General features: G+C 41.9%; 2 protein-coding genes across 4 annotated transcripts in view; both read left to right on the top strand.

Annotated features, from left to right (window-relative positions):
- Window positions 1–825: 825 nt before the first annotated feature.
- Window positions 826–3,942, top strand: LOC129698534 (secreted phosphoprotein 24-like). The gene is made up of 7 exons (XM_055637615.1): window positions 826–946; window positions 1,072–1,175; window positions 1,647–1,775; window positions 2,137–2,262; window positions 2,911–2,950; window positions 3,504–3,548; window positions 3,682–3,942. Exons 1-6 carry the CDS (start codon window positions 895–897, stop codon window positions 3,533–3,535), a joined length of 483 nt encoding a protein of 160 aa, XP_055493590.1. The 5' UTR covers window positions 826–894; the 3' UTR covers window positions 3,536–3,548; window positions 3,682–3,942.
- Window positions 3,943–17,828: 13,886 nt separating this feature from the next.
- The window catches only part of LOC129698989 (secreted phosphoprotein 24-like), a 52,786-nt gene continuing 43,735 nt past the window's right edge, over window positions 17,829–26,879 (top strand). For 2 of the 3 annotated variants that reach the window (XM_055638538.1, XM_055638536.1), the window contains exons 1-6: window positions 17,829–17,931; window positions 18,075–18,178; window positions 18,845–18,973; window positions 19,163–19,294; window positions 20,328–20,372; window positions 21,917–21,961. In XM_055638538.1, the coding sequence (XP_055494513.1) occupies window positions 17,880–17,931; window positions 18,075–18,178; window positions 18,845–18,973; window positions 19,163–19,294; window positions 20,328–20,372; window positions 21,917–21,961 (507 nt within the window). In that variant the 5' untranslated portion in view covers window positions 17,829–17,879. Of the gene's footprint in view, window positions 17,932–18,074; window positions 18,179–18,844; window positions 18,974–19,162; window positions 19,295–20,327; window positions 20,373–21,916; window positions 21,962–22,240; window positions 22,298–22,874; window positions 22,920–23,041; window positions 23,316–26,879 lie in introns of those variants that run through there. The other variant, XM_055638539.1, reaches the window with a different exon arrangement.

The raw sequence follows: 26,879 nt of genomic DNA, 5'->3' as shown, positions 1-26,879 counted from the left end.
GACAAGGCCCTTTTCACCCCTTTCAATCATTTATTTTTCTCCTGCTCTCCGCCTTAGATCAGACCTATTTAATTCTTCCCCGGTCCCCACCACTTCTCCCTTCCCACTGGCCCCCTCCATCCCAATGTCATTTCTCTTCATCTTAAGACTTCTCTTATCTCAAACATTTCCCAGGTTTTGATGAAAAGAACATGAATCTGAAAGATTGGTTTGGTTTCTCTCTGCACTTATGAACAAGCTGATCTGTTGAAGAATTTCTTGCATATTGCGTATTTCTTGTCCATTTTCCAAATCACCTGGAACAACCTTGTTCTACCCACCAAATGCAAAACTTCACAGAGGCATGGGTTACTCATTTGATTTAATGTCACCCACCAATATGAGAGACATCGATGACACAAGCAGAGTGTACACATAATTGGATTGGGCAGGGGGGCTTTATCATCACACTGAGAGCTATTAAGAAACATTGACTAAATTCTGGAAAAATATGTATGCCATCTATGGTGTGCCATTGCAACAATCTGTCCAATACCATTGTCCCCAATAAATTCAAATGCTAATTATAATAAGGGCAGTGTATTTATATAGATATATACAGTAGGTAACAGTTCCAATTCTGATCACTTTTTTCTCTCTGTCAGGCATAACATCCGATCTTACTCTTTTACCAGCGAAAAGATGATGCTGTTTGGAGGAAGCTTTGCCCATACAGTTCACTTGTCAGCAGATTTCCGTGCCCACATCAACAAGCTGGGCAAACATGAGTCAGTGTTTGAATGTGGTTGAGGTGCAGGGTATAAAGGCCGAAGGCAGCGAGGTGAAGGCAGATCGAGAGAGAGAACCAGCAACTTTACTCTGAGAACCCAGCCGGCTGATCACACACGAGGCAGAATGAAATTCTTCCTCCTCGCCATCGCTGCTGTGCAGATCCTCCACTGCTCAGGTAGGTACTGGGGAGAGGCATGGGCACAGAGAGCAATGAGTTATTGCTAGTCGATCTATGATAATTCACCATGACACAAAGATAATTCACTGAAATATGTTGGAACTTTCGTTCTCTCTCTGCAGGAGTGCTAAGCACCAAGAATGCCCTGAGGGCCTCAGTTGGAAAGCTGAATGAAATCACCGAGATCAACAACCTGTGTGCTGTCAATGGCAGAAGAGGAAAGATTGTAAGTGTGTCTTGGTTTCATTACCTTTCATGGGCGATGCTCTTTGAACTTGATGCAGGTAGACCCATCATTACACTAGAGCTGAGAATGGCACAGGAATGATGGCAAACCTTTATACAGGTCCAAGCTGCATCTTTTACGTATTTTGGAGATTCACATTGGGTCTAGGTGTCAAATTGTAAATGGGAAATTTTCAGAGGTTGAGATTTATGGTTTAACACCAGGGTATGTCCAAATCCCAACGGTCTATCATTTGTTTGTTACTTTCATTACTAACTCCAATGCATTGAACATCCCCAATATAGTGGTAAAGGAGTGATTTATAATTTGGATAAAATATATCTTTTGCCTGCAATTAATGATTATTCTGTCAGCAAATGCTGAAAGGTCAGTGTTGTTCTGAGCTTTATCTAATCAGATTGAGAACATTTGAATGGAAGGCACATTAATAACCTGGTTTCCTTTCATTAGGTTTATCGCACAGGCAAACTATGGTACAACGTGGATCTAGTATTCTCAGTGAAAGAAACCGTATGTTCCAAAAATTCCGGACTGGAATTTGATGATAGCTCCTGCCACTTCCGCTCCAGAAAGAATGCTGTAAGTCTTGAGTTATGTCGTAGTATCCAAACTACCATATCTGCTGATCTGTCAGAAAAGGTCTGTGAGTGATGCATTATTTCATTGATCGGGGCATAAATACCGAGCGAAATGATGCAGAGGGCTATTTACACTGTGTTTAACCATAGTAAGTGCCAGTGGCACTGACTTAAATCATAGAAATAACAAATCATAGAAAGAGCTGTGAACTGAATTATATCAGAGAAGGTGCAGCAGGAACTGAATTATTATTTCAACAAAGGGCCATTAGCGTGGAATAATGTCATATATGCTGCATAATGTCATACACTGCACCATAAAGGGTGATGAGTAACTTTAATGTTCTTTTGCTTTTTGACAGGCAAAAGGAATCTGCAAAAGCAGTGTTGAATACTTTGCTGGCAAGATTGTCGACGTTGATGTGGAGTGTCGAGGTTTGAGGACAATCGACAGTCGTTCATTGGAATCTAATGAGAACAGTATTGAGGTCAGTTCGCCATAATGCAAATAGTGAGAGTGGGCATATTTTGTTCTGGGTCAGGATTTTATCACTGATAACTTTGTATTGATTTTTTCAAAACATTTGATCACTTTCTTTGTATAAAACTAAGAAGCAAACTGAGCAACATGTGATAGTATCTCTGGCTTCACATCCATGTGCAGATCGAGGAATATTAGTGTTAAGTGTGCATTATACGATTGCCAATAATTTGCGCACTGCCTCCAAAAAATGGTTTATATCCAAGTCCATGGAATGGAATTCAGAAGTGGAGTACGTGACACTTTAGCTACAAGTTTATTTGAGCCTTCCAAAAGAGCTCTATTTACAACAGGATCTCTTCTTTCTGTTACCTGAAAAGCAACTACTCTCTATTTTTGAGGGGGAAAAGCAACAGAGCCCATTGCATGACTTTATCCATTTATGCACTGGTCTCATTGTGCTGGTGTTGTGTTAGTGGGACTTCCAACCCCTTGTCCACTCTGAAACAATGCAATGTGCCATGATATTTAAACAGCTAGTATTACCTTATTTCTGATTTGATATCAATTTGAAGATTGAGATAATGCTAAGCTTTGGATTTAAAAAGTCAACCATCGCCATAATAAACCTAAATAAATTAATATGTTTCCATAGATGAGAGCCAGGAGAATGCCTCTTCGACAAGTCTACAAACGTAAGTATAAATAATGCAGATTTTACCAGTAGAATTGCAATTTATGTAATTAACCGATCAGAAATATTTGGGGAAGGGATATTATCACCTGAATCATGTTGCAAACTAGAGAGCTCCATTTCTAGTCAAAAGATTTTCAATTGGGCCTAAATGCAGCCAATTTTATTATTTGGTGATGATTAGGTCAGAATAATTTGACATAATGGCTTCATAGGGATGGCTGCTTATATTCTCACATTCAGACCATCATTGCTTGTTACTCTGCATCTAGAACAGAATAGAGGCAAATTCATCTCATAATTTATTAGTTATTCATTGACTGCACAGCTTAACTCTACCAGGTATATAATGACAAATAGTTCTGTAGAATATGTAATATTTAATGACTTCCCATTCTACTCAGTCACTGAATAACTCAGATATTTAAGGAGATATCACGTCAGCATTTTACTTACTTTCCATCTTTAGCTTAAAGATGACCATATCAGTGCTAAAATGTGCAAAATGTATTTTTGTTCCCTGGACTAAACAGGATGACTAATATATTTTACAGGCGTAAAGCAAGTCAAAAGAATCGTTGGTTGAAGAATCTTCAAATGTAAGTGTACACTGAGGTCTTGGGTCAGTTAATTCAAAAATCTTGATCACCTTATCAATGATAATAATACTTTGATTTGAGACTGAATTAATTCCATTAAGAATAACTATTCTGTTGATTCCATTCATTCCAGGAGTCCAGGATGATTCAGGAGAGAAAAAATAAACATGAATGAAATGCCTGAAGGATCAAGTCAACCAAACACAAGAAGACCTCGTTCAGATTATAGAAGATTTTATCATTTGTACTTGTTCATATATAAAGAGAGTTCTGGGGATTCCTGACTGTACATTTTATTGTAACTGGAAGATTCTGTAGATTGTAAATGTTCCATCCTTCAGCTTGTATTGTAATCTATTATTATGTGACAAAAATTAAAAGTAAAAAGAAAATATTTACTGGTGATCTTCCAAACTCTGTTACCCACTTCACTGATCTTACAAACCATCCTATTAATGAACTGAACCAAGTTCCTTCAGACTCCAGGCGCCACTTTCTTAAACATAGCTGATATATTAGTGGAGTGTAAATAAAAGGAGATGAATGAGGCAGTTTTAGGGGGAACATGCTTAAAAGGTGAAATGTAAAATACAGCAGTTGCTGAAAGTCTGAGATTAAATTGAAGTGCTGGAAATATTCAGAAGATCAGGAAGCATCTGAGGAGAGAGAAAAACTAAGTGAATGCACTGGATTGACAATCAAGTAATACTTCTTCAATTCTGAACTAATTTTGGCTTAAAGCCATGTTTACTTTATTTGGTATTAACCAGACAATCAAGGAAACGGGATTGACTTTGGAGAGCACAGGTTGCATGTGTCAATTTTGAGGAGCTCTATTGGCTATTATAATAGCTTCACATAAGATTCAGTTCAGCAACAGATCTTGCTTTAATGTTAATCATAGAGAGGTCTTCTTCTTCTTGCGTATAGTGTGCACAGCCTGAATTTGTAGGACAACTTGTTTTATTTGATCTTATTTGATTGTGCATGCCGGGTTGATCTCAGCGTCCACTTTCCAATTGGACGTATTGGAGTCACCAATTTTGTTAGTCGAGACGGCAGTCGTTTTCACAAACGAGCTTTATTATTAAAGCCGTGAAAACAACAAGGATCAAACGACAGTTAATACAAAACGATGTTACCCCAACGGTGGCTGAAGTAATGAATGGGGCTAGCCCAGAAAACACGCAAAAACTAAACCCTCCCACAGTCACATGACCAAGCTAACCGATCGCAGGGTTCGACTACCTTCCGGCACCAGCAGGTGCCGCTACAATGCTGTGGTTGGTATGGGAGATTTCAACATGCAGGTAGACTGGGAGAATCAGGTTGGTACTGGACCCCAAGAAAGGGACATTGTAGAGTGCTTTCGTGATGGATTCATAGAGCAGCTTGTATTGGAGCCTACCATGGAGAGGGCATTTCTGGATTTAGTGTTATGTAATGAACCAGATTTGATAAAGGAACGAGGTTAATGAGCCATTAGGAGGTAGTGACTATAATATGGTCAGGTTTAATCTACAATTAGAGAGGGAGAAGAGTAGATCGGAGGTGTCAGTGTTACAGTTGAATAAAGGGGACTATGGAGCCATGAAGGAGCAGCTGGCCAAAGTTGACTGGATAGATACCCTACCCTAGAGGACGACAGATAGCACAATGGGCTAAGAGTTCGGCTGGCGACCGGAAGGTAGCCGGTTCAAATCCCGCTTGGAGTGCATACTCTCGTTGTGTCCTTGGGCAAGACACTTCACCCACCTTTGCCTGTAATGGAATGTTACGGCGGCAGGCGCGGGCACACCGCGACGCCCTGTGTCTCCCTTTCAAGGGAGATGCTAAAAATGCATTTCGTTGTCTCTGTACTGTACACTGACAATGACAATAAATTGAATCATTTCATTTCATTTCATTTCAGCAGGGATGACAGTGGAACAACAATGGCAGGTATTTCTAGGAATAATGCCGAAGGTGCAGGATTAGTTCAGTCCTCTGAGGAAGAAAGATTCCAAGGGGAATAAGGGGCGATCGTGGCTGACAAGAGACGTCAGGAACAGTATTAAAATAAAAGAGAAGTACAACATAGCAAAGATGAGCAGGAAGCAAGAAGATTGGGTAATGTTTAAAGACCAACAGAAGATAACTAAAAAGACAATACGGGGGGAAGTAAAAGATGAGGTACGAAGGTAAGGTAGCCAAGAATATAAAGGAGGATAGTAAAAGCTTCTTAGTTTAGTAAAGACCAAAGTTGGACCCTTGAAGACTAAAAAAGGTGAATTTATTATGGGGAACAAGGAAATGGCAGATGAGTTGAACAGGTACTTTGGATCTGTCATCACTAAGGAGGACACAAACAATCTTCCTGATATAGTAGTGGCCAGAGGATCTGGGGTGACGGAGGAACTGAAGGAAATCCATATTAGGCAGGAAATAGTGTTGGGTAGGCTGATGGGACTGGAGGCCAATAAATCCCCAGGGCCTGATGGTCTGCATCCCAGGGTACGTAAGGAAGTGGCTCTAGAAATTGTGGATGCATTGGTGATAATTTTCCAATGTTCTATAGACTCAGGATCAGTTCCTGTGGATTGGAGGGTAGCTAATGTTATTCCACATTTTAAGAAAGGCGGGAGAGAGAAAACAGGGAATTATAGAGCAGTTAGCCTGACATCAGTGGTGGGGAAGATGCTGGAGTCATTTATAAGTAAGTAAGTAATTTTATTGGCCAAGTATTCACATACAAGGAATTTGCCTTGGTGCTCCACCCACAAATAACAACATGACATTCAGTGATAGTTACGACAGTTATAAAAGATAAAATAGCCGCACATTTGGGTAGCAGTTACAGGATCGGTCTGAGTCAGCATGGATATACGAAGGGGAAATCCTGCTTGACTAATCTTCTGGAATTTGTTGAGGATGTAACTAGGAAAATGGACAAGGGAGAGCCAGTAGATGTAGTGTACCTGGACTTTAAGAAAGCTTTTGATAAGGTCCCACATAGGAGATTAGTGGGCAAAATTAGGGCACATGGTATTGGGGGTTGAGTGCTGAAATGGATAGAAAATTGGTTGGCACACAGGAAACAAAGAGTAAGGATTAACGAGCCCTTCAGAATGGCAGGCAGTGACTAGTGGGGTACCGCAAGGCTCGGTGCTGGGACTGCACTTATTTACAATATACATCAATGATTTGGACAATGGGATTCAAAGTAACATTAGCAAATTTGCAGATGACACAAAGCTGGGTGGCAGTGTGAACTGTGAGGAGGATGCTATGAGAATGCAGGGTGACTTGGACAGGTTGGGGGACTGGGCAGATGCATGGCAGATGAAGTTTAATGTGGATAAATGTGAGGTTTTCCACTTTGGTATCAAAAACAGGAAGGCAGATTACTATCTAAATGGCGTCAAATTGGGAAAAGGGGAAGTACAACGGGATCTGGGGGTCCTTGTTCATCAGTCTACGAAAGTAAGCATGCAGGTACAGCAGGCAGTGAAGAAAGTGAATGGCGTGTTGGCTTTTATAACAAGAGGAGCCGAGTATAGGAACAAAGGGGTCCTTCTGCAGTTGTACAGGGCCCTAGTGAGACAACACCTGGAGTATTGTGTGCAGTTTTGGTCCCCTAATTTGAGGGAGTGCAGTTTTGGTCCCCTAATTTGAGGGAGTGCAGCGTAGTTTACAAGGTTAATTCCCGGATTGGCGGGACTGTCGTATGCTGAGAGAATGGAGCGGCTGGGCTTGTACACTCTGGAGTTTAGAAGGATGAGAGGATATCTTATTGAAACATATAAGATTGTTAAGTGTTTGGACACACTAGAGGCAGGAAACATGTTCCCGATGTTGGGGGAGTCCAGAACCAGGGGCCACAGTTTAAGAATAAGGGGTAAGCCATTTAGAACAGGGACGAGGAAACACTTTTTCTCACAGTGAGTGTGGAATTATCGGCTTCAGAGAGCGGTGGAGGCCGGTTCTCTGGATACTTTCAAGAGAGAGCTAGATAGGGCTCTTAAAGATAGCGGAGTCAGGGGATATGGGGAGAAGGCAGGAATAGGGTACTGATTGGGGATGATCAGCCATGAATTGAATGGTGGTGCTGGCTCGAAGGGCCGAATAGCCTACTCCTGCACCTATTGTCTATTGTCAAACAGTTCAAAGTGGCAAGCCCATATCCTATAAGTGTCTCCAAGTGCATTACCTCACACTTATCTGGATTAAATTCGTCACCACTCCCCTCAACATTCCAACTGATTTTGTCCCTCTCTGACAATCTTTGCTATGTTCTATTCCACCAAATTTTATTTCATCAGCAAACTTAATAATTAGCTGACCAACATTGTTATTCAAGTCATTTTGCATGAATCCCAAACAAAATTCCTCGTGGCAATCCTTGTGGTAACACCCTTCATGGCTGACCTCCATCAGAAAAACACCCCTTGACCACAGCTCTCTGCCCCCTACACATGTCATTGAAGGCCAATTTGCAGATTCATCAAATTGGCAAGGCAGATGGTACGTTAACCTTTATTATGAAGGTTTGAATACAAGAGAAAGGAATTGTATAGGAGCCCACACCTGAAGTGTGTACAGAGTAGGTCTCCTTGTCTATAAACCGATGTCCTTGCCATCATGGGGGTGCAGCAGCAGATTTGTTCTAAGGATGGTGTGGTTATTGGATGTGGAAAGATTGAGTAGACCAAGCTTGTATTTTCAACAGTTTAGATTTATCATAAACTTGCAAAATAACTATAGGGTTCGATAGAATGATACAGAGGGTTCCACCTGGCTGAGGATTGCAGAACCGGGTGTGATTTCAAAAGAAACAATCTGCCTGTAGGGCAAATGTCATTGTTCAGAAGGTGGTGGATATCTGGAATTCTCAGACTTGAAGATCTGTGGTTGTCGTGTTCATTCAAAATTGGGATTGATCAATTTGTAGACATGAAGGGAAAGAATGGATATGGAGATAAGGTAGAAGATTAGCTGTGATCTTGATGATAAGGAGCAGACGTGAAGGACTATGTGGCGGGTCCCAGCTCTTCCAGCATGTCTTGACAACCAGGATGCCTTGTATTGGCCCAGTGACTTCTGCACCATTTCATAATCCTCAATATCACCTACCCAAGTAAGGCTTGCTCAAGTCTTGAGTGAGAACGAAGTGAGGTGTGTGCCTGCACTATGATTAAGTTACTGCGCTGGTACCCAGACTCCTGGAACTTTATTCCAGTGATATATTCAGATCCCACCCATGGCCGATATAAATTGATATGATTACAGGCATTCTTTGATTTACATAAAGGATGGAAAATATTTAGTTGAATGAAATGCTGTTGAATTGAAAAGGCTGGGTAAAATGTTTTCAAGGCATTTTTCGTATGATAAAAAATATGTGAAATGAACATCTCTGAATCAGGGAATTTCAGTAATTGCCTCTGGGCGGCACAGTGGTACAGCGATAGAGTTGCTGCCTTACGGCGTCAGACCTGGGTTCGATCGTGACTACAGGTACTGTCTGTATGGAGTTTGTACGTTTTCTCCGTGACCTACATGGGTTTTCTCCGGGAGATCCAGTTTCCCCACACACGCCAAAAACATACAGGTTTGTATGTTCATTGGCTTGGTAAAAGTGTAAATTGTCCCTAGTGTGTGTATGATAGTATTAGTGTGCAGGGATCACTGGTTGGCGTAGATTTGGTGGGCCGAAGGGCTTGTTTCTGTGCCGTATCTCCAAAATAAAAAATAAAAATTTGCAGTACACTGGCATTATAAAGGTAAGCATAAATCTAGCACGTTGCAATAAAAAACACCTGGTTTACTTCAGGGAGATAATTTTCTTAACAGTTCCTGCCCTGCTGGGTAGTTCCAAAATTCATGTTTATTTGAGACTTTCAGCAGCTGCAGGGGTTGGTATTTGATGGTTTCAGCACTGGACCTTTGCACCAGTATGTTTCTCCTGATTTCCACATTTTCATAAACATTCCCTTTGTTTTCTCACCATTCTTGTTCCTCTCCAAATTTTCTGATGGGAGGTCATTAACCTGAAATACTGTTTACCTCGCCACAGATATGCCAGGCCTGAGTCATCCTGCATTTTATGGTTTACTTTTGCTTCACATTGAACATCATCGGCCAGTATTGTAGGTCCTTTCCTGACACATTAATCTGTCAAGCATTGTCCACTGTCCTAATTCTGAAGTGGTTCTTGGGATTCCTAAAGCAGTGAAGAGCAATGGTCTCAACACCTTGGGATACCACTGGTAACCCATCTCCAGACAGATCCTAATCCATTCATCTGTTTGCCTCATCGTTCCAGCCGAAAGAGTTCAAGCTATAGAGCAAGAAATGCAGGAAAATAAGAGAAAAATAACAAAGTGCCAGATTAACTCAGCAGTTCAGACAACATCTCTGGAAGGCATGGATAGGTGATGTTTCAAGCCATGGCCCTCCATCAAATCACACACCACGATTAACACCAAGGCCAGCACCACTCTGAACTCTGCACTGAACACACAACACCCATAGCCAATGTTTCAGCACTGCCACAACACTATACTGTGAAATATTGCACATTCTGACTTGACGACGTTTTTCTTGCCGTTTTGTTGTTTCCATTGTCGTTATTATTTATCTGTTACGTTGTAGCTCCGCTCGGGCAGAGTGCCTGACATGACAGGAATACTACTTAAAGATCTAAGTCTTATTTTGATGGGACCAGGGAGCATAATGAATTTATTATCTGCAAACACTTTACAGGTGTTTCATATTGCAATGTCATGTGGTAGAACTACTGCCTCACTCACTGACTTGGGCTCAATCCATACCAGGTAATGTCTGTGTGGAGTTTGCATATTCTCCCTGTGACCATGTCGGTTAGCCATGACTGCTCCAGTTTCCTCCCATATTCCAAAGATTAATTGGTCTCTGTAAATTGTCCCTAGCATCTGGCTGAGGGGGAGAATCTGGTTGCAGTTGGTGGAAACATGGAGAGAATAAAACAGGATTGGTATAGCATCAGTGTAATGGCCGATTATTGGTCAGCGTGGACTGTCAATGGGCCTAAGGTTCTGTTTTGTTCTGACTACAACTTCCTGAACTTAGGTCCAATGATGTGAAATACTTGACTGATATAGCAGTCACCACATTAGGCCAATGGAAATTACTCCAAATAATATCCTCATAAAGCAAAAGGAATTTGACTACCCTAGAATCTCCTCTTGACCAGCTAGCTTGCCACTACATACCTTCCATTTTCTATTCTGCTGGTGTCAATTGGAAATATATTTTTAATCAATTATTAGAGCAACAAAATATTGAGTTTTCTCATGATATTGGTAGGGGCGTATTATCGGAGATGTGGAAACTGGTCAGTAACTTATTGTAACAAAATTCTATATCTTAGTTTTCTTTATTTCTCTCTGTGTTTGCACAAATAGGGAGATTTCACTCATTTCCCATGAGTTTGCACAGAAGTAAATACTGGCCAAACATCCATTAACAGAATAAGAATGATCGCAGCCAGCACTTTTCTAATTGTTCAATCCAGTTTACATTTTATCTGTATTCTGCCTCTTGATTCACAAATGTTTGATTTATGAGTTTTCATTGCGATGTCAATGACCTTTTTGAGGCCATGTGTCTTCAATCTGCCAAACTACCTTTTACTATCATGAATAGTGTGAATGGAAAAAGGGGAGATGCAACGAAACCTGGGTGTCATGGTACACCAGTCATTGAAAGTAGGAATGCAGGTGCAGCAGGCAGTGAAGAAAGCAAATGGTATGTTAGCATTCATAGCAAAAGGATTTGAGTATAAGAGCAGGGAGATTCTACTGCACTTGTACAGGGTCTTGGTGAGACCACACCTGGAGTATTGCGTACAGTTTTGGTCTCCTAATCTGAGGAAAGATATTCTTGCCATAGAGGGAGTACAGAGAAGGTTCACCAGACTGATTCCTGGGATGGCAGGACTTTCATATGAAGAAAGACTGGATAGACTCGGCTTGTATGCGCTAGAATTTAGAAGATTGAGGGGGGATCTTATAGAAACTTACAAAATTCTTAAGGGGTTGGACAGGCTAGATGCAGGAAGATTATTGCCGATGTTGGGGAAGTCCAGAACTAGGGGTCACAGTTTAAGGATAAGAGGGAAGTATTTTAGGACCGAGATGCGAAAATCATTTTTTACACAGAGAGTGGTGAACCTGTGGAATTCTCTGCCACAGAAGGTAGTTCAGGCCAGTTCATTGGCTATATTTAAGAGGGAGTTAGATGTGACTCTTGTGACAAAAGGGATCAGGGGGTATGGAGAGAAGGCAGGGATGGGATACTGAGTTGGATGATCAGCCATGATCATATCGAATGGCGGTGCAGGCTCGAAGGGCCGAATGGCCTACTCCTGCACCTATTTTCTATGTTTCTATGTTTCTATAATTGCATCAAAATAATCAGAAGCAATTTCACTCAGTCTTTCCAACAGAAAATTTTACTGAGAAAGTTATTTTCCTGGAAAGCATCACTTTTACAAATCAATGAACAGCCCATGTGCTGCTTTAATACAAAAGACATTAAAACATTGTGACAACATGACTGGAAGAAAACCAGTTCATCTGATAAAGATCTAAGTGCAAGGGCGTAAAGCATGACCATTGTGGAGAACGTGGAAACTATTGTGAAAGACGTACAGGTATGTGTGTATATTGTCCCTAGTGTGTGTTAATGTATGGTGATCACTGTGTCTGTGTGGACTTGGTGGTCTGAAGGGCCTGTTTTCGCGCTGTATCTCTAAACTAAACTAATCAGTCAGTCATTTCCTGAAGGTTACTGGAATCTGGAACCTGGAACTTCCATGTTCAGTAGGAGTAAATGAAACCCTAAGGCTTCAGACACAGGCGGGTGGATTTCTGTGAGGTGAACGCATTGAAGGGTGCCGCGATAAAGTGAATACGTAGCCCGGGTCAGCCACGATCTTTTTGAGTTGCACGCAGCCCATTCTGATGTTCCTACAGATCCAAACCACCTTGTGATAATGTATAGAATGTTGGTCACAGTTTCCCTGATTTCCCCTGTTGATGGCCATCCCCAAATCAATGTCCACATCCTATTCTCATCTCATACAACAACTTTATTGATTGAACCTTTGCTTCAATGGTCAATTTGAAGTTGAAGCACCCGACCCAACTGGCAAGTTTTGCCAGATAATGGGTTAACTCAAACACCAGGCATGGGGACAGATGGACTTCTCATGAAGTAACTGAGTTTAAATTGTTCAAATTCAAAAACACTTTGTAATTTGTTTACGATGAAAGATGATAATCATGGCTATTTTTGAGCGGATGTTGACACCTGTTCCCTTGGCAGTTACCCTTGAGCTGTTTAGTTCCATGAATTGTTTTGACCTTCTCCCTTTTGCTCTCCCCTCCTCCCCACATGGACCATGAAGCTTACACACAGCCCAGGAGCCAGGAGGCCTGACCACAGGTTTTGGAACCACTGTCAACAATTCCCAGTCCAAGTCCAATCCCTGGATGATGCACCCACGCTCGGAATGCCGAATGACTTCCGTCGTCAGGAATACGTCACAGAGAATGCTTTGTGACGGGGCTGACACTGCTCATCTGTAAATGCTGCAGCAACCTGCACTCATTGTGTGCAGAGGTTTGAGCGGAAGAGCAGTCATTGAAAATACAGTGAGGATCTATTCATGGCCGTGGAACACACTGAGCCAAGGGTCCATGATTTAAACCTCTGGCCATTAACACAGGATGGTGAACACAGGGTGATGAGCACGTCAGATGTTTACTGAACCACTGATTACTTTGGCACGAGGTGGTTTGAACAGAACACATTCTGATATAACTTTCCCAGAGACCGCATTGGAGCTCTGCAGCATCTTGTTTGTCAGTCACAGCGTGAAGGTTTCAGTTCGTGCAAGCTCAGATACTTGCTCTCGTTGCCAACTGTTTACCTGCACGTTGCAGATTTATATTTCAGCAAACTGCAATGATGCGTTCCTGGCAGTGAACTGGGAAATGTGTCCCACACAAACTTGGCCGGCAGATAGAGAGACCATTAGTTCGCAAGCTGCCCACAAAACCAACCTGGACTCAGCCAACACGAACCAACTGCCCCCAGAGTACCACAGAACAGGTACACCCACGCACGGCACAGTGGATCACCTCAATGGTCAGTACTACTCAGAAATACTCAATATCACTGTGTGAAAACATCACTCACTGTTGCTTTACAGATCAGATTAGATTAACCAAACACCGCCATGTTAGCTCTAAATTTAATCCATTGACAATGAATGAGTTAAGGTTATCACTATTGGAATGATGCCCAGAAAATCTTGGCAGTGTTGAGAGAAATGCACCTCAACACAAGCCAAGTCTGTGCTTCACTGTTACTGAATGCCCCTGCATCAGATCCCTGGAGATGATGGATTGGAATGAGCCCTCTCAATGATGTTGCTTCTCCCAGATGCCATCCTTCATGTTAACTATCAGCAGGTGACCGAGAAAGTGCTAAACAGGTGATGGCATGAACAGGTCTCAACTTCAATGAAACTTTGAACAAATCCCTTGTCACCGGCTCCTGGAATATCCTTTAATAGTGTGAAGCAATGGTTCTGCCCTAGTGGGAATGCGGATATCGAAATCAAAATAAGTGCATTGGATGGAGTCACTGGCGTGCTAGGAATGATTAAAAAAAGTCCAATTAGGACTTTCGAGATATCAAGACCTTTTTCGCTGATGCAGATAGGGAGAACATTTGACTTTTTTGCCTTCCATCACAGTGAAGAATGTGGGGAGGGTTCTTTGTGGTGGATATTTATGTTAACTTTTATGTATTTGTGTACCTTGTTGCTTTTTTTTCGTATGGCTGTATGGTAATTCACATATCCCTGTACCTTAATTGGTACACGTGACAATAAAAGACCTTAAAAAACCTTTGATTGATTGAACAGGCATTTACTAAAAGTATGTACATTTGCTTTGGTCAATGGAGACCATCATTTTCTCAGAATGGAGATCAAATCTGTGAGGGCCATTGATCTAAAGTTGTAAACAAGAGTGTAAGAAGTGAAGTAAAGCAGAAAATACTGGGAAAGCACAGCAGGTCAGGCAGCATCGGCAGTAGGAGAAGCAGCTGATGCTCCATGAACGTACTGTAGTTCTGCTGAAGGCAGGCACGGAACTCGCTATCAAAACATGGAGGGGACCGGGGGACAGGGGGAACACCATTTTTAGGTGGCCACGCACGCATGTGCACACTCACACACACATGTGCGAGGCTTCGGAGGCTCAAACAGCGCTAAATGCAGCTCAACTCTGCCTGTCTCGCCGGGTTAACCTACAAGCCCTGACTGGACTGACCGGATACCAGCGCTGCTTTTCCGCGCTGGCCATATTTCCCGCAAGCCCAGGCAGGTTCACCTTGTGGGACAGGCAGAGTTGATCTGGGTTTAGCACTGCTTCTCTGCGCTGGCTGTGGGCCTGGATGCGCCGCGCCCGTCTGACTCCCGACCTCTCTGGCCACCCATGGGGGGGAGGGGACACTCGGGTGGGGACGGGATAACGCCGGAGACCTGGCTGGGATCGATCCTGGCTGCGGATGAGGCGCAGGTTTGTGCCACGTCTCCCTCCTCCAATCACCGCACTCTATCCTCAGTCTTACCCCCCCACCCCCACTCCTCCCTCCTCTAAACATCGCGCTGAATCATCATGTCCTGCCCCCATTGCCTGCTGACTGACGCCTCTCTCTTCCAATCGACGCCCTCGATCAGCAGTCCCACCTCCACTGTCTCGCGGAAAGCGAAGATTTTAAAATCCGGATGACAAAAACTTGGGGGGGATGTTCCCCACCTCTCAAAACATGGGGATGGGGGGGGGGAGCGTGTCCCCTCTGGCCCCTTCCCGGGTTTTCCGCCCTTGGCTGAAGGGTAGTTAACCTGAATCAGTTTAACTATTTCTCTTTCCACAGAAGCTCCCCAACCCACTGAGTTTTTCCAGCATTCTCAGTTCCTATTTCATATTTCCAGCATTTGCAGTTATTTTGATTTTCCTCTCCCAAAAACTTAGGGTTTGAGACACTTTAGTTTAGTTTAGTTTCGCAATACAGCGTGGAAACCGGCCCTTCGGACCACCGAGTCCTCGCCGACCAGCAAACCCTGCACACTAACACCATCCTACACACTATGGACAATTTACCATTTTTTCACCAAGGCCATTAACCTACAAACCTGTACATCTTTGGAGTGTGGGAGGAAACTGGAGTACCCGGAGAAAACCCATGCAAGCTACGGGAAGTCAAATCTCTGTACAGACAGCACCCATAGTCACGATCTAACCCGGGTCACTGATGCTGTAACGCAGCAGCTCTACTGCTGCGCCCCCATGCTGCCTGTGGAGCAATTAGAGCATTGGTTGCCCTACAATTTTAAAGATCTGAATACCTAAAGAAAAGATAGAAAAGCACCAAATCAAAAGAAATAGGTCTCAGAATAATGATCAACCCAGACAACCTATTGTACCCCCAGATTTGAAGATACTACCTGGCTGGATGTATCCCTGGAGAATTTGCCATTTGAACCCTCCCTTTTGCTCATACAGCCTGGTTACATCCATCATCATTTAAAAAAAAATGTTATATGTATCGAGATTCAGTGATATCCAGGTAAAATATCCATACATGATTACAGTAAAACCATATAAGATTACAATCAGGGTGCAAAAAGGCGGTGGAAACCAAATACAGAATATAGTGTTACAGCTACAGAAAAAGTGCAGATAAAAACAAAATGCAAAGTGTGCAGTGAGATAAATTGGGAGAACAGGAATACATCTTTGGTTTATGAGAACTTCTTTTCATAGTCTGATTGCAGTGGGGAAGCAGCTATTCATAAATCTGGTGACATACTTTTATGATGTGGTGCCTTCTACTCAATGGGGGAGAGAAAATAGGGAACGATGAGGGTGTGAGTGATCCTTGAATATACTGGCTACTTTCCCGAGGCAGTGTGAAATGTAGATGGAGTCAATGGTCAGGGAGGGTTGGGGGGGTGCGTGGAGGGGTTGGGGTGAAAATGGTTTGCTGGTTTGCGTGATGTAACGCGTGTCCACACTCTCTGCAATTTCTTGTGGTCATAGGCAGAGCTGTGGCCAAACCAAGCTGTGATGCATCCCAATAGGAAACTTTCTCCAGAGCATCTATAGAAATTGTAAAACATAATTTGTAATATGCCAAATTTCCTTCGTCTTCTGAGGAAATTGGGGCGTCGGTGTGTATTCTTGGCCGTAACATCAATGTGGTTGGACCAGAACAAATTGTTAGTAATATTTACACACAGAAACTTGAAGCTCTTGATCATTGAAACATAGAAAAATAGGTGCATTCGGCCCTTCGAGCCTTCCATGTCAGCACCATTGACGTAGTGTGTACTCCACACTGCTTTCTGATGACAATGACTAGCTCTTTCTGACATTGTGGAAGAGTTTGTTATCTTGACACCATGTTACTGAGTTCTCTATCTCCTTCCGCTACTCTGACTCATCAGTGCTTGAGATCCACCCGCAACGGTGATGCCCCCTGCAATCTTGTAATATCAATGTTATCGAGAAGTGTTGGTACAAAATGAAACACAATTTCTCTAAATATAGAGACATGACAGATGGCAGGTGCGGGAATTTGGAGCAAAAAACAAACTGCTGAAGACAACGCTTCAGGTTGAGACTTCATCTGAACTGAAAAAGGGATAGTGAGTGTAATGGAGGTGGAGTGGGCAAGATCTAGCATGTGACAGGAAGGCTTAGGTGAGGAGAGGTAGATTAGTGGACATAGCCTCTCTTCCCCCACCTAACTCCATCCACCAATCCACCCCTCCTCACCTGGATCCTATGCCAGCTCTTGCCCCACCCTTTTGACCACTTTATATCTCCCATCCACTCTTTCAGACCAGATGAAATGCCCAACCTGAAGTGACATCTGCCCATATCCATCCACAGATGCTACATGGCCCATAAAGTTCATCCAGCTGTTCCTGCATTTTAATTTCTCTAAACATACTTGGGATTTATGAGGAATAAAATCTGATTTCATACTTTTCTCACCAAATCTAAACATGATGACGAAATTTGGCGGAAGCACTGCCCATAATCGCAGCCCACATTTCATCTGGTTTCAATGCCCACGACCAACAAGCTGAGCAAACATGAGTCAGTGTTTGAATGTGGTGGAGGTGCAGGATATATAAGTACCGAAGGCAGCGAGGTGAAGGCAGATCGAGAGAGAAGCAGCAACTTTACTTTGAGAACCCAGCCGGTTGATCCTACACAAGGCAGAATGAAATCCTTCCTCCTCGCCATCGCTGCCGTGCAGATCCTCCACTGCTCAGGTAGGTACTGGGGAGAGGGAGGGCCTCAGAAAGAAATGAGTTACTGGTAATGAGCTTTAGTCAGGGATAATTCACCAATGTGTAAAAATACTTCGCCAACGCTTGTTTGAATGTCTTGTACAACTTTCCTTCTCTCTCTGCAGGAGTGCCAAGCACCAAGGATGCTCTGAGAGCCTCAGTTGCAAAACTGAATGAAATCACTGAGATCACCAACCTGTGTGCGATCACCAGGAGAGGTGTAACAAATGTAAGTGTCCCCTGGTCTAATTGTGTTTCATACACTAGGCTGTGTAAGGATGTGGTTCAGTGCAAGTTGACTGGTTACTGTAAAATATCCCTAGATTAAGTTAATAGCAAAAAGAATTAAAAGAGAGCTGATGGAACAAAAAAAAAATGCAGGGCTGCAGGAAAATAAAGAGAAGGAAGAGCCAGTGTAGGCCCAATGGGTCGAATACCCTCTCTCTGTATAATTTAAAAGTAAGATCAGGTGCATGTTAAAATAAGATCTAATTTTATGTGTTTAATTACTAAAGATGAGCTTAGTATTTTATTACATATTTTCAATGAATATCAGCAATTTAAATTCTAAATCAGTCTGAGTTGAAACTCAGACTGGACCAATGTACTACCAAGCTTTGATTTGGAATTTAATTCATTTTGAAATTTTCCCTTGTCTTATTTGCTAATTTCTTCCATAAAATTAAAGTTTCTTGCAAATTGTGGATTTCTATAATGATGGTTAAAGCAGCTATTTTATCTATGGGTACATTATGTCTCTTGCTCATTGTGGATAATGATTCTGGCACCAGCAGGTTAATCACATGCTGAATATAAAGACGTGTAGTTCTAAGCTTTATCTGATCAGTGTAAGAACACCAGATATAACGACTATTAACTATTTTCTTTTCATCAGACCTATCGCACGGGTAAACTGTCATACAACGTGGATTTAACATTCTCCGTGAAAGAAACCGTCTGCTCCAAGAATTCTGTTCGGGAATTTGATGATTCTGGTTGCACCTTCCGCCCTAAAAAGATTGCTGTAAGTCCAGAGTTATATTAAACCTCTGTGTGTATCAAGTAACATCATAGAAAGAGTTATAATTATGTTATTTCATAGAAAGCACCATACTCAAGAAAAGTTTGTCAATTGAGTTAAATAATAATAAATTTGATTCAATGTTGTGCTTGGTCATCACTAATTTCTCTGCATTTTGCTTTATTTTCACAGGAGAAAGGGTTTTGTAAAAGCCGAGTGGAATATTTTGCTGATAAAGTGGCTGACGTTGATGTGGAGTGTGAAGGTCTGAAGACCATTGACAGCGAGAGTGACTCATCAGAGTCAAGTGAAACCAGTATTGAGGTAACTGCACAGTTATACAATTCAGGCCAATGGGATTTCTAACACAGGACATCATTTACAAAACATTTCTGTCCAATTCTAAAGGTCTAACTGTAAATATTATTCTACAGGCTCAACCCAAATCAAAAGTGGCTTCACTGGAAGAAACATCACATGTGAGTATTATCTAGTATTAGTCAGATGATTTATCTTGTTGATCGCAATTGTGAGCAATGAAATGTCAGCCACTTCTTTCAGAATAGTGAGTGAGACAGCGTGTTGTCCCAGTCTGATATGCAGGGAGGGGAACCTGATATTTGATTTGATTGCATAATGGTCTGGTCTCCACTGAAGATGAAATAAGCATCAATGAGTCAAGGATTACAAAAGCAGTGTCTTCCAGGCACACACCAATAATAGTCAATGAGTATAAATCCTTCCTGGAGGGAAACCAGCAGTTCATTAAAACAGACAGCAATTGATGTCTCTACTTTCATATCAATTGACACTCCAGACCCACTTTACCAGGCACTTATTTAATTATTGGTGCACTTTGGAGAGTGACACTTTTAGTTGAGTTTCCTCAGTCCAACACAATAGCATTGATTCAGTGCTCAGATACAATACGATACAATACGATACACGAGAACTTTATTTATCCCAGGAGGGAAATTGATCTGCCAACAGTCATAAAACACAAGATACATGAAACATGAAATTAAAGTGATGAGTGGAAAGGATTGGGGATTTGCAATGATTTGGGGAGGGTGGGAGAGAAGGGGAGTCAATCTACCCCACGACACAAGGTGGAGGAGTTGTACCATTTGATAGCCACAGGGAAGAATGATCTCCTGTTGTGTTCTGTACTGCATCTTGGTGGAACCAGTCTGTTATTGAAGGCACTCTTCAGGTTTAGTGTGTCAGGAATATAGAATTAACAGTCCTTCATTTATAATTCATTATTCCAGTCTGCCTTTGGGAGGGTATCTATTAATGCTTGTTACTTACCTAGTACAACCTATATTAATTTTGTAAATGTTAATGTTTCCTACAGGTAAAAAGCAAGTCAGACGAAATATCACTGGAAGATTCTTCAAATGTAAGTTTAATTTGGGAATTGTTACCTCCACATTCTCAAGTGCAATATGATGTAAAACCTCCACTGATCTGTCAGAACAGAGTGGAAGGATTTTACTTCATAATATTTCTGTTTCAGACAGTGGGAAAGAGGATACTCTGAGCACTTGGAATATTATTTTCCACCTCAACACCTCTTTACTGAACTGACACTGTAATCCTTGATTACTCATACAACCAGAAATCTATCCATTTCCGTTCTCTGAACTCTGTGACTGAGCCTCCACAGCTCTCTGCAGTTCCAAAGGTCCACCTGCCAGTGAAGAGGTTCCTCCTCATCTCAACCCTATCAGTTGAGATTGTGACCCTAATTCTTGGCTCATTATAAAGGGGAAACATCCTCCCTCTGCACCCGCTGAGTTTCTCCAGCTTTTCTGTGTAACCTTCGATTCTCCAGCATCTGCAGTTCCCTCTTAAACACTGTGTACACTTTACTGCGTTATCTCTTCAAGATATGCCTACCTTGAAGAAGTTCTCCTCTTCTCTCTGAAGAAGGGTTTCGGCCCGAAACGTTGCCTATTTCCTTCGCTCCATAGATGCTGCTGCACCCGCTGAGTTTCTCCAGCTTTTCTGTGTAACCTTCGATTCTCCAGCATCTGCAGTTCCCTCTTAAACACTGTGTACACTTTACTGCGTTATCTCTTCAAGATATGCCTACCTTGAAGAAGTTCTCCTCTTCTCTCTGAAGAAGGGTTTCGGCCCGAAACGTTGCCTATTTCCTTCGCTCCATAGATGCTGCTGCACCCGCTGAGTTTCTCCAGCTTTTCTGTGTAACCATCCTCCCTCTCTCTCCTGCCACACACTCTCATTATTATGTTAATTGTGAAGCAATCACCGACCATTCTTCCGACCTGTTAAGAATAGACACGTCAGTCAGCCTACTCAGTCACTCCTCATATAGCAGATGAACTATCCCAGGAATTAGCAGAGTGAACCTGTTCTGCAGACTCTAGATCAAGTATATCTTTCCTTAGGTAAGGAAACAAAAACTCTACACAACACTCACCAAGGCTCAATAACATTGTTGTACTGTTTCAAGGTCCTCTTGTAACAAAGACAATATAACATTTGTCTTCCAAATCCCCTGCTCCACTTGCTCTAAATCACAACTGAAATATCCAGTCAACAATGACTCCATTATAATTTAATATTTAATACTTGTGCATGCTCCTAATTTTTCAATTAGTTTTTCCTCATGTACACCAGGGTGCAATGAAATTCCGTGTTAACATGAAGCGTAGAAATTAAAGGGTATATATTCAGAAATTATAAATGCAACAATGAGCTGAATCTGAGGTAGTGCAATTGAATCTGAAGTAGTGCAATTAAAGTACAACAAAGGAATAACAGAATGAGGCAGAGGTAAGAATAAAAGCATGTGGCAGGACCTCCAGGCAGGAGCTGCGAAAAATGTGATTGGTTCAGGAATCTGATGGGAAATCATCTATTTTCAAAATTACTAATAAGTGTCCTGTACTAAACATGGAAATTTTTATTTCCAAACAGGATAACACCAAATCAACAGAGACATCGCACGAGCATTCAGATCAGGTGAGTAGAAATAGAACAATTTTCAGATGATCTTGATGATTTTGACTCCATAAAAACGTTTAATATCTTGGGTTTGACTATGTTAGAATATGGAAAGAGAGACTGCCATTTATTGTAGCTCAATGATTGAGAAATGGATTCTGATGTTTGATTCCTGCGGGGAAGTTGAGCTGAGGGGAGATTGTTGAGTTGGCTCCACTGACCCCACTGCTCATGTTAGACAGGCTTTATTAACCATTATTGAATACTGAGCATATAAATATTCATATTTTCACACAGGTAAAATACAAGTCAAAAGAGACATCAATTGAGGAGTATTCCAATGAAAGTTCCAATGTAAGTTTAATCATGGAATTCTTATCTATTGTTAAGATAATGAAGCCCAGTTTAGCTAAACCTTATTAAATGGCCACCCAGAGAGAGATTGGGGAGAGAACTAGCTATTGGATATTCTCTATTCAATGCATAACGATTGCCAACTCTATCCTGAGTGTGAGTTTGGTCTTTATGTAATTTAGAACTTGAATTAGAAACTTCACCCTCCCTGAGGATAATGCTGATGTGTGAACTGATATTATGGTTGATTAATGAGGGGAACATCCCAGACATTATCATCATTTAACAGAGTATAAAAAATCTGTTCTGGGATTGGGTAAATGGGGTGCAGAAGGAGATCAGCGCAGTTGAGATCAATTGATTGAATAATTCACATCGGTTAGGTTAAAAAGTTATCTGAGCCCCAAGCATATCAATATGTTGCTGACCAGATTGTGAAGTGTTTACTCTGCATTTCCCCGTGACTTGCAATTCTGAGTTTTAAAGTAGTTCCATTTATCCAGTAACAAACTAACACTTTTTAAACTTTGGATTTGGAGATGATTCTAAAATTTTAATTATTTATCTTGTCAAACAGATGAAAAGCAAGTCAACAGAATTATCTCTGGAGGAGCCTTCAAACGTAAGTGTAAACTGAGTCTTTTTGGCTTGTCATCATCATTAAAATCAATGTTAAAAAAATTGAAGTCCAAGTGAGCTCAGCCCAACATAAAATGACAATTCCATTTATTGTGTCCATTACAGGAACAGAATGAGGACTCAAGAGGGAGACACTAACCATGAATGAAACTCCTGAGAACCTGAACTCAGTGTGAACACAAGAAGACCTCATTCAGAATAAACAAGACACTGTCACCTGTATTATACTTGCTCTTAAACAAGGACAGGGGCCTGGAGCTCCTGATTGTACATATCACTATAACTGGGAGATTCTACTGTTTGTAAATGTTATGTTCATTTCTGTATATTATTGTGTAATACATTGTGGACCTAAATAAAATTATTATGAAATATTCACCGTTTTGCTTCCAGAATTTATATTGTGTGTCACTGATCTATAGGAAATACTTGATCCTTTAGGTTACTCGAGCACTTTTTGTCTTATTTTGTAAACCAGCATCTGCAATTTCCTGTTTCTAGTGATCTAGAGGATTGTGCTCAAGCCAAACTGTCCCTCACTAACTGTGCTGCTCGCTTGTACGGTGGGAACTCCTGATGTGTTGGATTCTTCGATGATCTGCATTAAGGGCGGCACAGTGGTAGAGTTAGTGCCTTGCAGTGGCAGAACCCTGATTTCAATTCTGATTATGGGTGCTGTCTGTATGGAGTTTGTGTATTCTCCCTGCGACCACATGGGTTTTCTCTGGGTGCCCTGATTTCCTCTCACATCCCAAAGACTTGCAGTTTTATATGTTAATTGACTTCTTTAAATTGACACTTGTGTTTAGGATAGACTAGCATATGGGTGACTGATAGTCGGTGCGGATTCGGTGGGCTGAGGGGCCCTGTTTTCACACTGTATCTCTAAACTAAATAAAAAATAATAATTTCAGGCACAGAGTTAAGGCCAAATTATTTGGTTTCCAACATTTGCTTTTTATTTTTTTAAATCTCCAACTATTACCCTTTGAAAGAATGAGAGTTTCTGAGATGTGAAGATGTGGTGTAGGGCAAAGCTGGAGCACCCAGAAGGAACCCTCGCAGATACAGGGAGAACATGAAATTTCCACACAGAGAACACCTGAGATCCCTATTGAACCCAATTCTCTGGTGTTGTGAGGCAGTGGCTCTACAGTTGTGCAACTTTGCCATAGACCATGGACTCCGAACAATTCACAGAGACAGTTCAAGCTCAAGTTTTCATCCTGTCTGTCAATGGAATTAACCAGAGGAAACACACAAAATAAACTTTTGAATTCTTCTGGGGAAAGCATTTCATCAGAAACTGCAACTTAACCTATTTCAATAGTTTCCATTGAGGATGCGAGTTATGATTGTCAATGAATGTCAACAGGATGATTGGTATCCGGGTGGTACAGGTAGCAACTTCTAACACAGTCAGTCGTACATTCACAGCACTCACAAACTCATGTCATTGCAATATCCGCAGTCAGCATCTTATTATACGGTCCCATCTTATTGCCCTCCAGAAATATATTCAAAGGAAACTGCAGGAAAATGTTCAGAAGAATAAGAAAACCAAGTAATATCTGGAAATGTGTCTAAGTTATGTGTATAGATCCTTGTGTGTAGATTGATGGTCAATTGAAAGTAGTGACTGGGGTTGAAGGAGGGAGAGGAGGAATTCAAGGCAATCAGATAATTTTCAGTGGGACAAGATTCAAAAGCAAAAACAAAAGTATGTTGACATCTAGCACTATAAATCTCTGAGATAGTGCTTGGATTGTGTGAACCTTATGCATGTCATAGAGAGATACTATATAGACAGAGGGCCTTCCCCTACTGAGTGTGTGCTGGCCATCAAGCACCCACTTGCGGCACAGTGGGGCAGAGATTGAGTTGCTGCCTTACAGCGCCAAACACCTGGGTTCAATCCTGACTATGGGTACTGTCTGATGGAGATCTCCCTGTGACTGCATGGGTTTTCTCTGGGAGCTTCGGTTTCTTCACATACTCCAAAGACCTACAGGCTTGTAGGCTAAATGGCTTGGTAACATTTTTAATTGTCCCAAGTATGTGTAGGATAGTGTTAATGTTCAGGAATCGCTGGTTGGCGTAGGCTCGATTGTTCCGGCGCTGTATCTCTGAACTAAACTAAACTCACTCTGACACCAATGCTACATTAACACAATATTTTCTCCCCATATTCTACCAATCTTCTACATGCACAGGGCAATTTACAGAGGCTGATCCCCACATTTTGGGCATGTGGGAGGAAAGTGTAGATCTTGGAGGAAGCTCATGTGTTCACAGGAAGAACATGCATACAGCACCTGCGGTCAGGGTTGAACCAAGGTCTCTGGAACTGTTAGGAAGCAGCTTTATCCACTGTGCCACTGGGCCAACCCAAGGTTATGTGTTTGATTGGATTTAGTTTAATTCACTTTAGAGATATAGCACAAAAACAACTCCTTCAGCCCACCGAGTCCGCACCGACCTGTGTACTAGCCCAATCCTACACACTCTCAAGACAATTTAAAATTGTACCAAGCCAATTAGACTACAACCCGCACAGGTTGTGGGGAGAACATACAAACTCCATACAGGCAAGCATGCGTAGTCAGGATCAAACCCGGGTCTCTGGTCCTATAAGGCAGCAACTCTAACTCTACGCTACCATGCCATCCCTGAACACAGGGAAATTATTTCTCATTGCTGGCAAGGCCACAATTAAGGTCCATGAATAGAAAGTATTAAATAATAAACTGAATGATGAGTTCAAGAGGCATGCCGACAGGAGATTAATTCAGGAGGGGGTTAATATTGATCATTATGAGGCAATTGCATAGGATTGATAAGGAATGGCTGTACCTTCAGCAGCGACAACTGCTCTAAACATGTTGACACAGGAGACTGCAGAGCCATCTGCCCACCTAACTTCATCCACCAATCTATCCCTCCTCACTTGGTTCTAACTTTCATCTGCCTGCACATCCTCAACTTTTATGCTGCGTATATTTCCTTCACTCTTCAGACCAGATGAAGGGCCTGACCAGAAAAGTCTTTGGACCTTCCCTCCACAGATGTTGCCTGATCCACTGAGTCACTGGAAATTCCTGGACATTCCTGGGATAATAGCAGTGCACTGAAAATAAATGATCACAAAATTAATTTATGTACAAGGGGCAGCTCTGTATAAATTAGAGTTGATTGTTTCTTCTACTCTGTGAACATACAATTTCATATTCTGAGGCATAAAACATGATTTCATGCTTTTCCCACCAAATCTAAACATGATGACGCTATTTGGAGGAAGTTCTGCCCGTAATCACAGTCCACCTATCATCTGGTTCCGGTGTCCACGATTAACACATTGAGCAAACATTTGATTTAGTTTAATTCACTTTAGAGATATAGCACAAAAACAACTCCTTCAGCCCACCGAGTCCACACCGACCTGTGTACTAGCCAAATCCTACATACTCTCAAGACAATTTAAAATTATACCAAGCCAGTGTTTGAATGTGGTTGACGTGCAGGGTATAAAGACCGAAGGCAGGGAGGTGAAGGCAGATCGAGAGAGAGAAGCAGCAACTTTACTCTGAGAACACAGTCGGCTGATCCCACACGTAGCAGAATGAAATCCTTCCTCCTCGCCATCGTTGCCGTGCAGATCCTCCACTGCCCAGGTAGGTACTGGGGAGAGGGAGGGCCTCAGAAAGCAATGAGTTACTCGTAATGAGTCAGTGATAATTCATCAACATGTAAAAATACTTCACCGACAATTGTTTGATTGTCTTGTACAACTTTCCTTCTCTCTCTGCAGGAGTGCCAAGCACCAAGGATGCTCTGAGAGCCTCAGTTGCAAAACTGAATGATATCACCGAGATCACCAACCTGTGTGTGATCACCAGGAGAGGTGCACCAAATGTAAGTGTAAATAATTATGTTTCACACATTA

Source organism: Leucoraja erinacea, chromosome 7, assembly GCF_028641065.1.
Source record: "Leucoraja erinacea ecotype New England chromosome 7, Leri_hhj_1, whole genome shotgun sequence".
Lineage (NCBI taxonomy): Eukaryota > Metazoa > Chordata > Chondrichthyes > Rajiformes > Rajidae > Leucoraja > Leucoraja erinaceus.
This window is presented reverse-complemented; position numbering and strand designations above follow the sequence as displayed.

What these genes read in the sequence shown, in the direction of transcription:
- LOC129698534 (XM_055637615.1), top strand. Translation starts at nt 895, where the DNA reads ATGAAATTCTTCCTCCTCGCCATCGCTGCTGTGCAGATCCTCCACTGC. An exon ending in GCAGATCCTCCACTGCTCAG is followed by an intron (nt 947 to 1,071) that starts GTAGGTACTGGG and finishes CTCTCTCTGCAG; the next exon opens with GAGTGCTAAGCACCAAGAAT. An exon ending in CTAATGAGAACAGTATTGAG is followed by an intron (nt 2,263 to 2,910) that starts GTCAGTTCGCCA and finishes ATGTTTCCATAG; the next exon opens with ATGAGAGCCAGGAGAATGCC.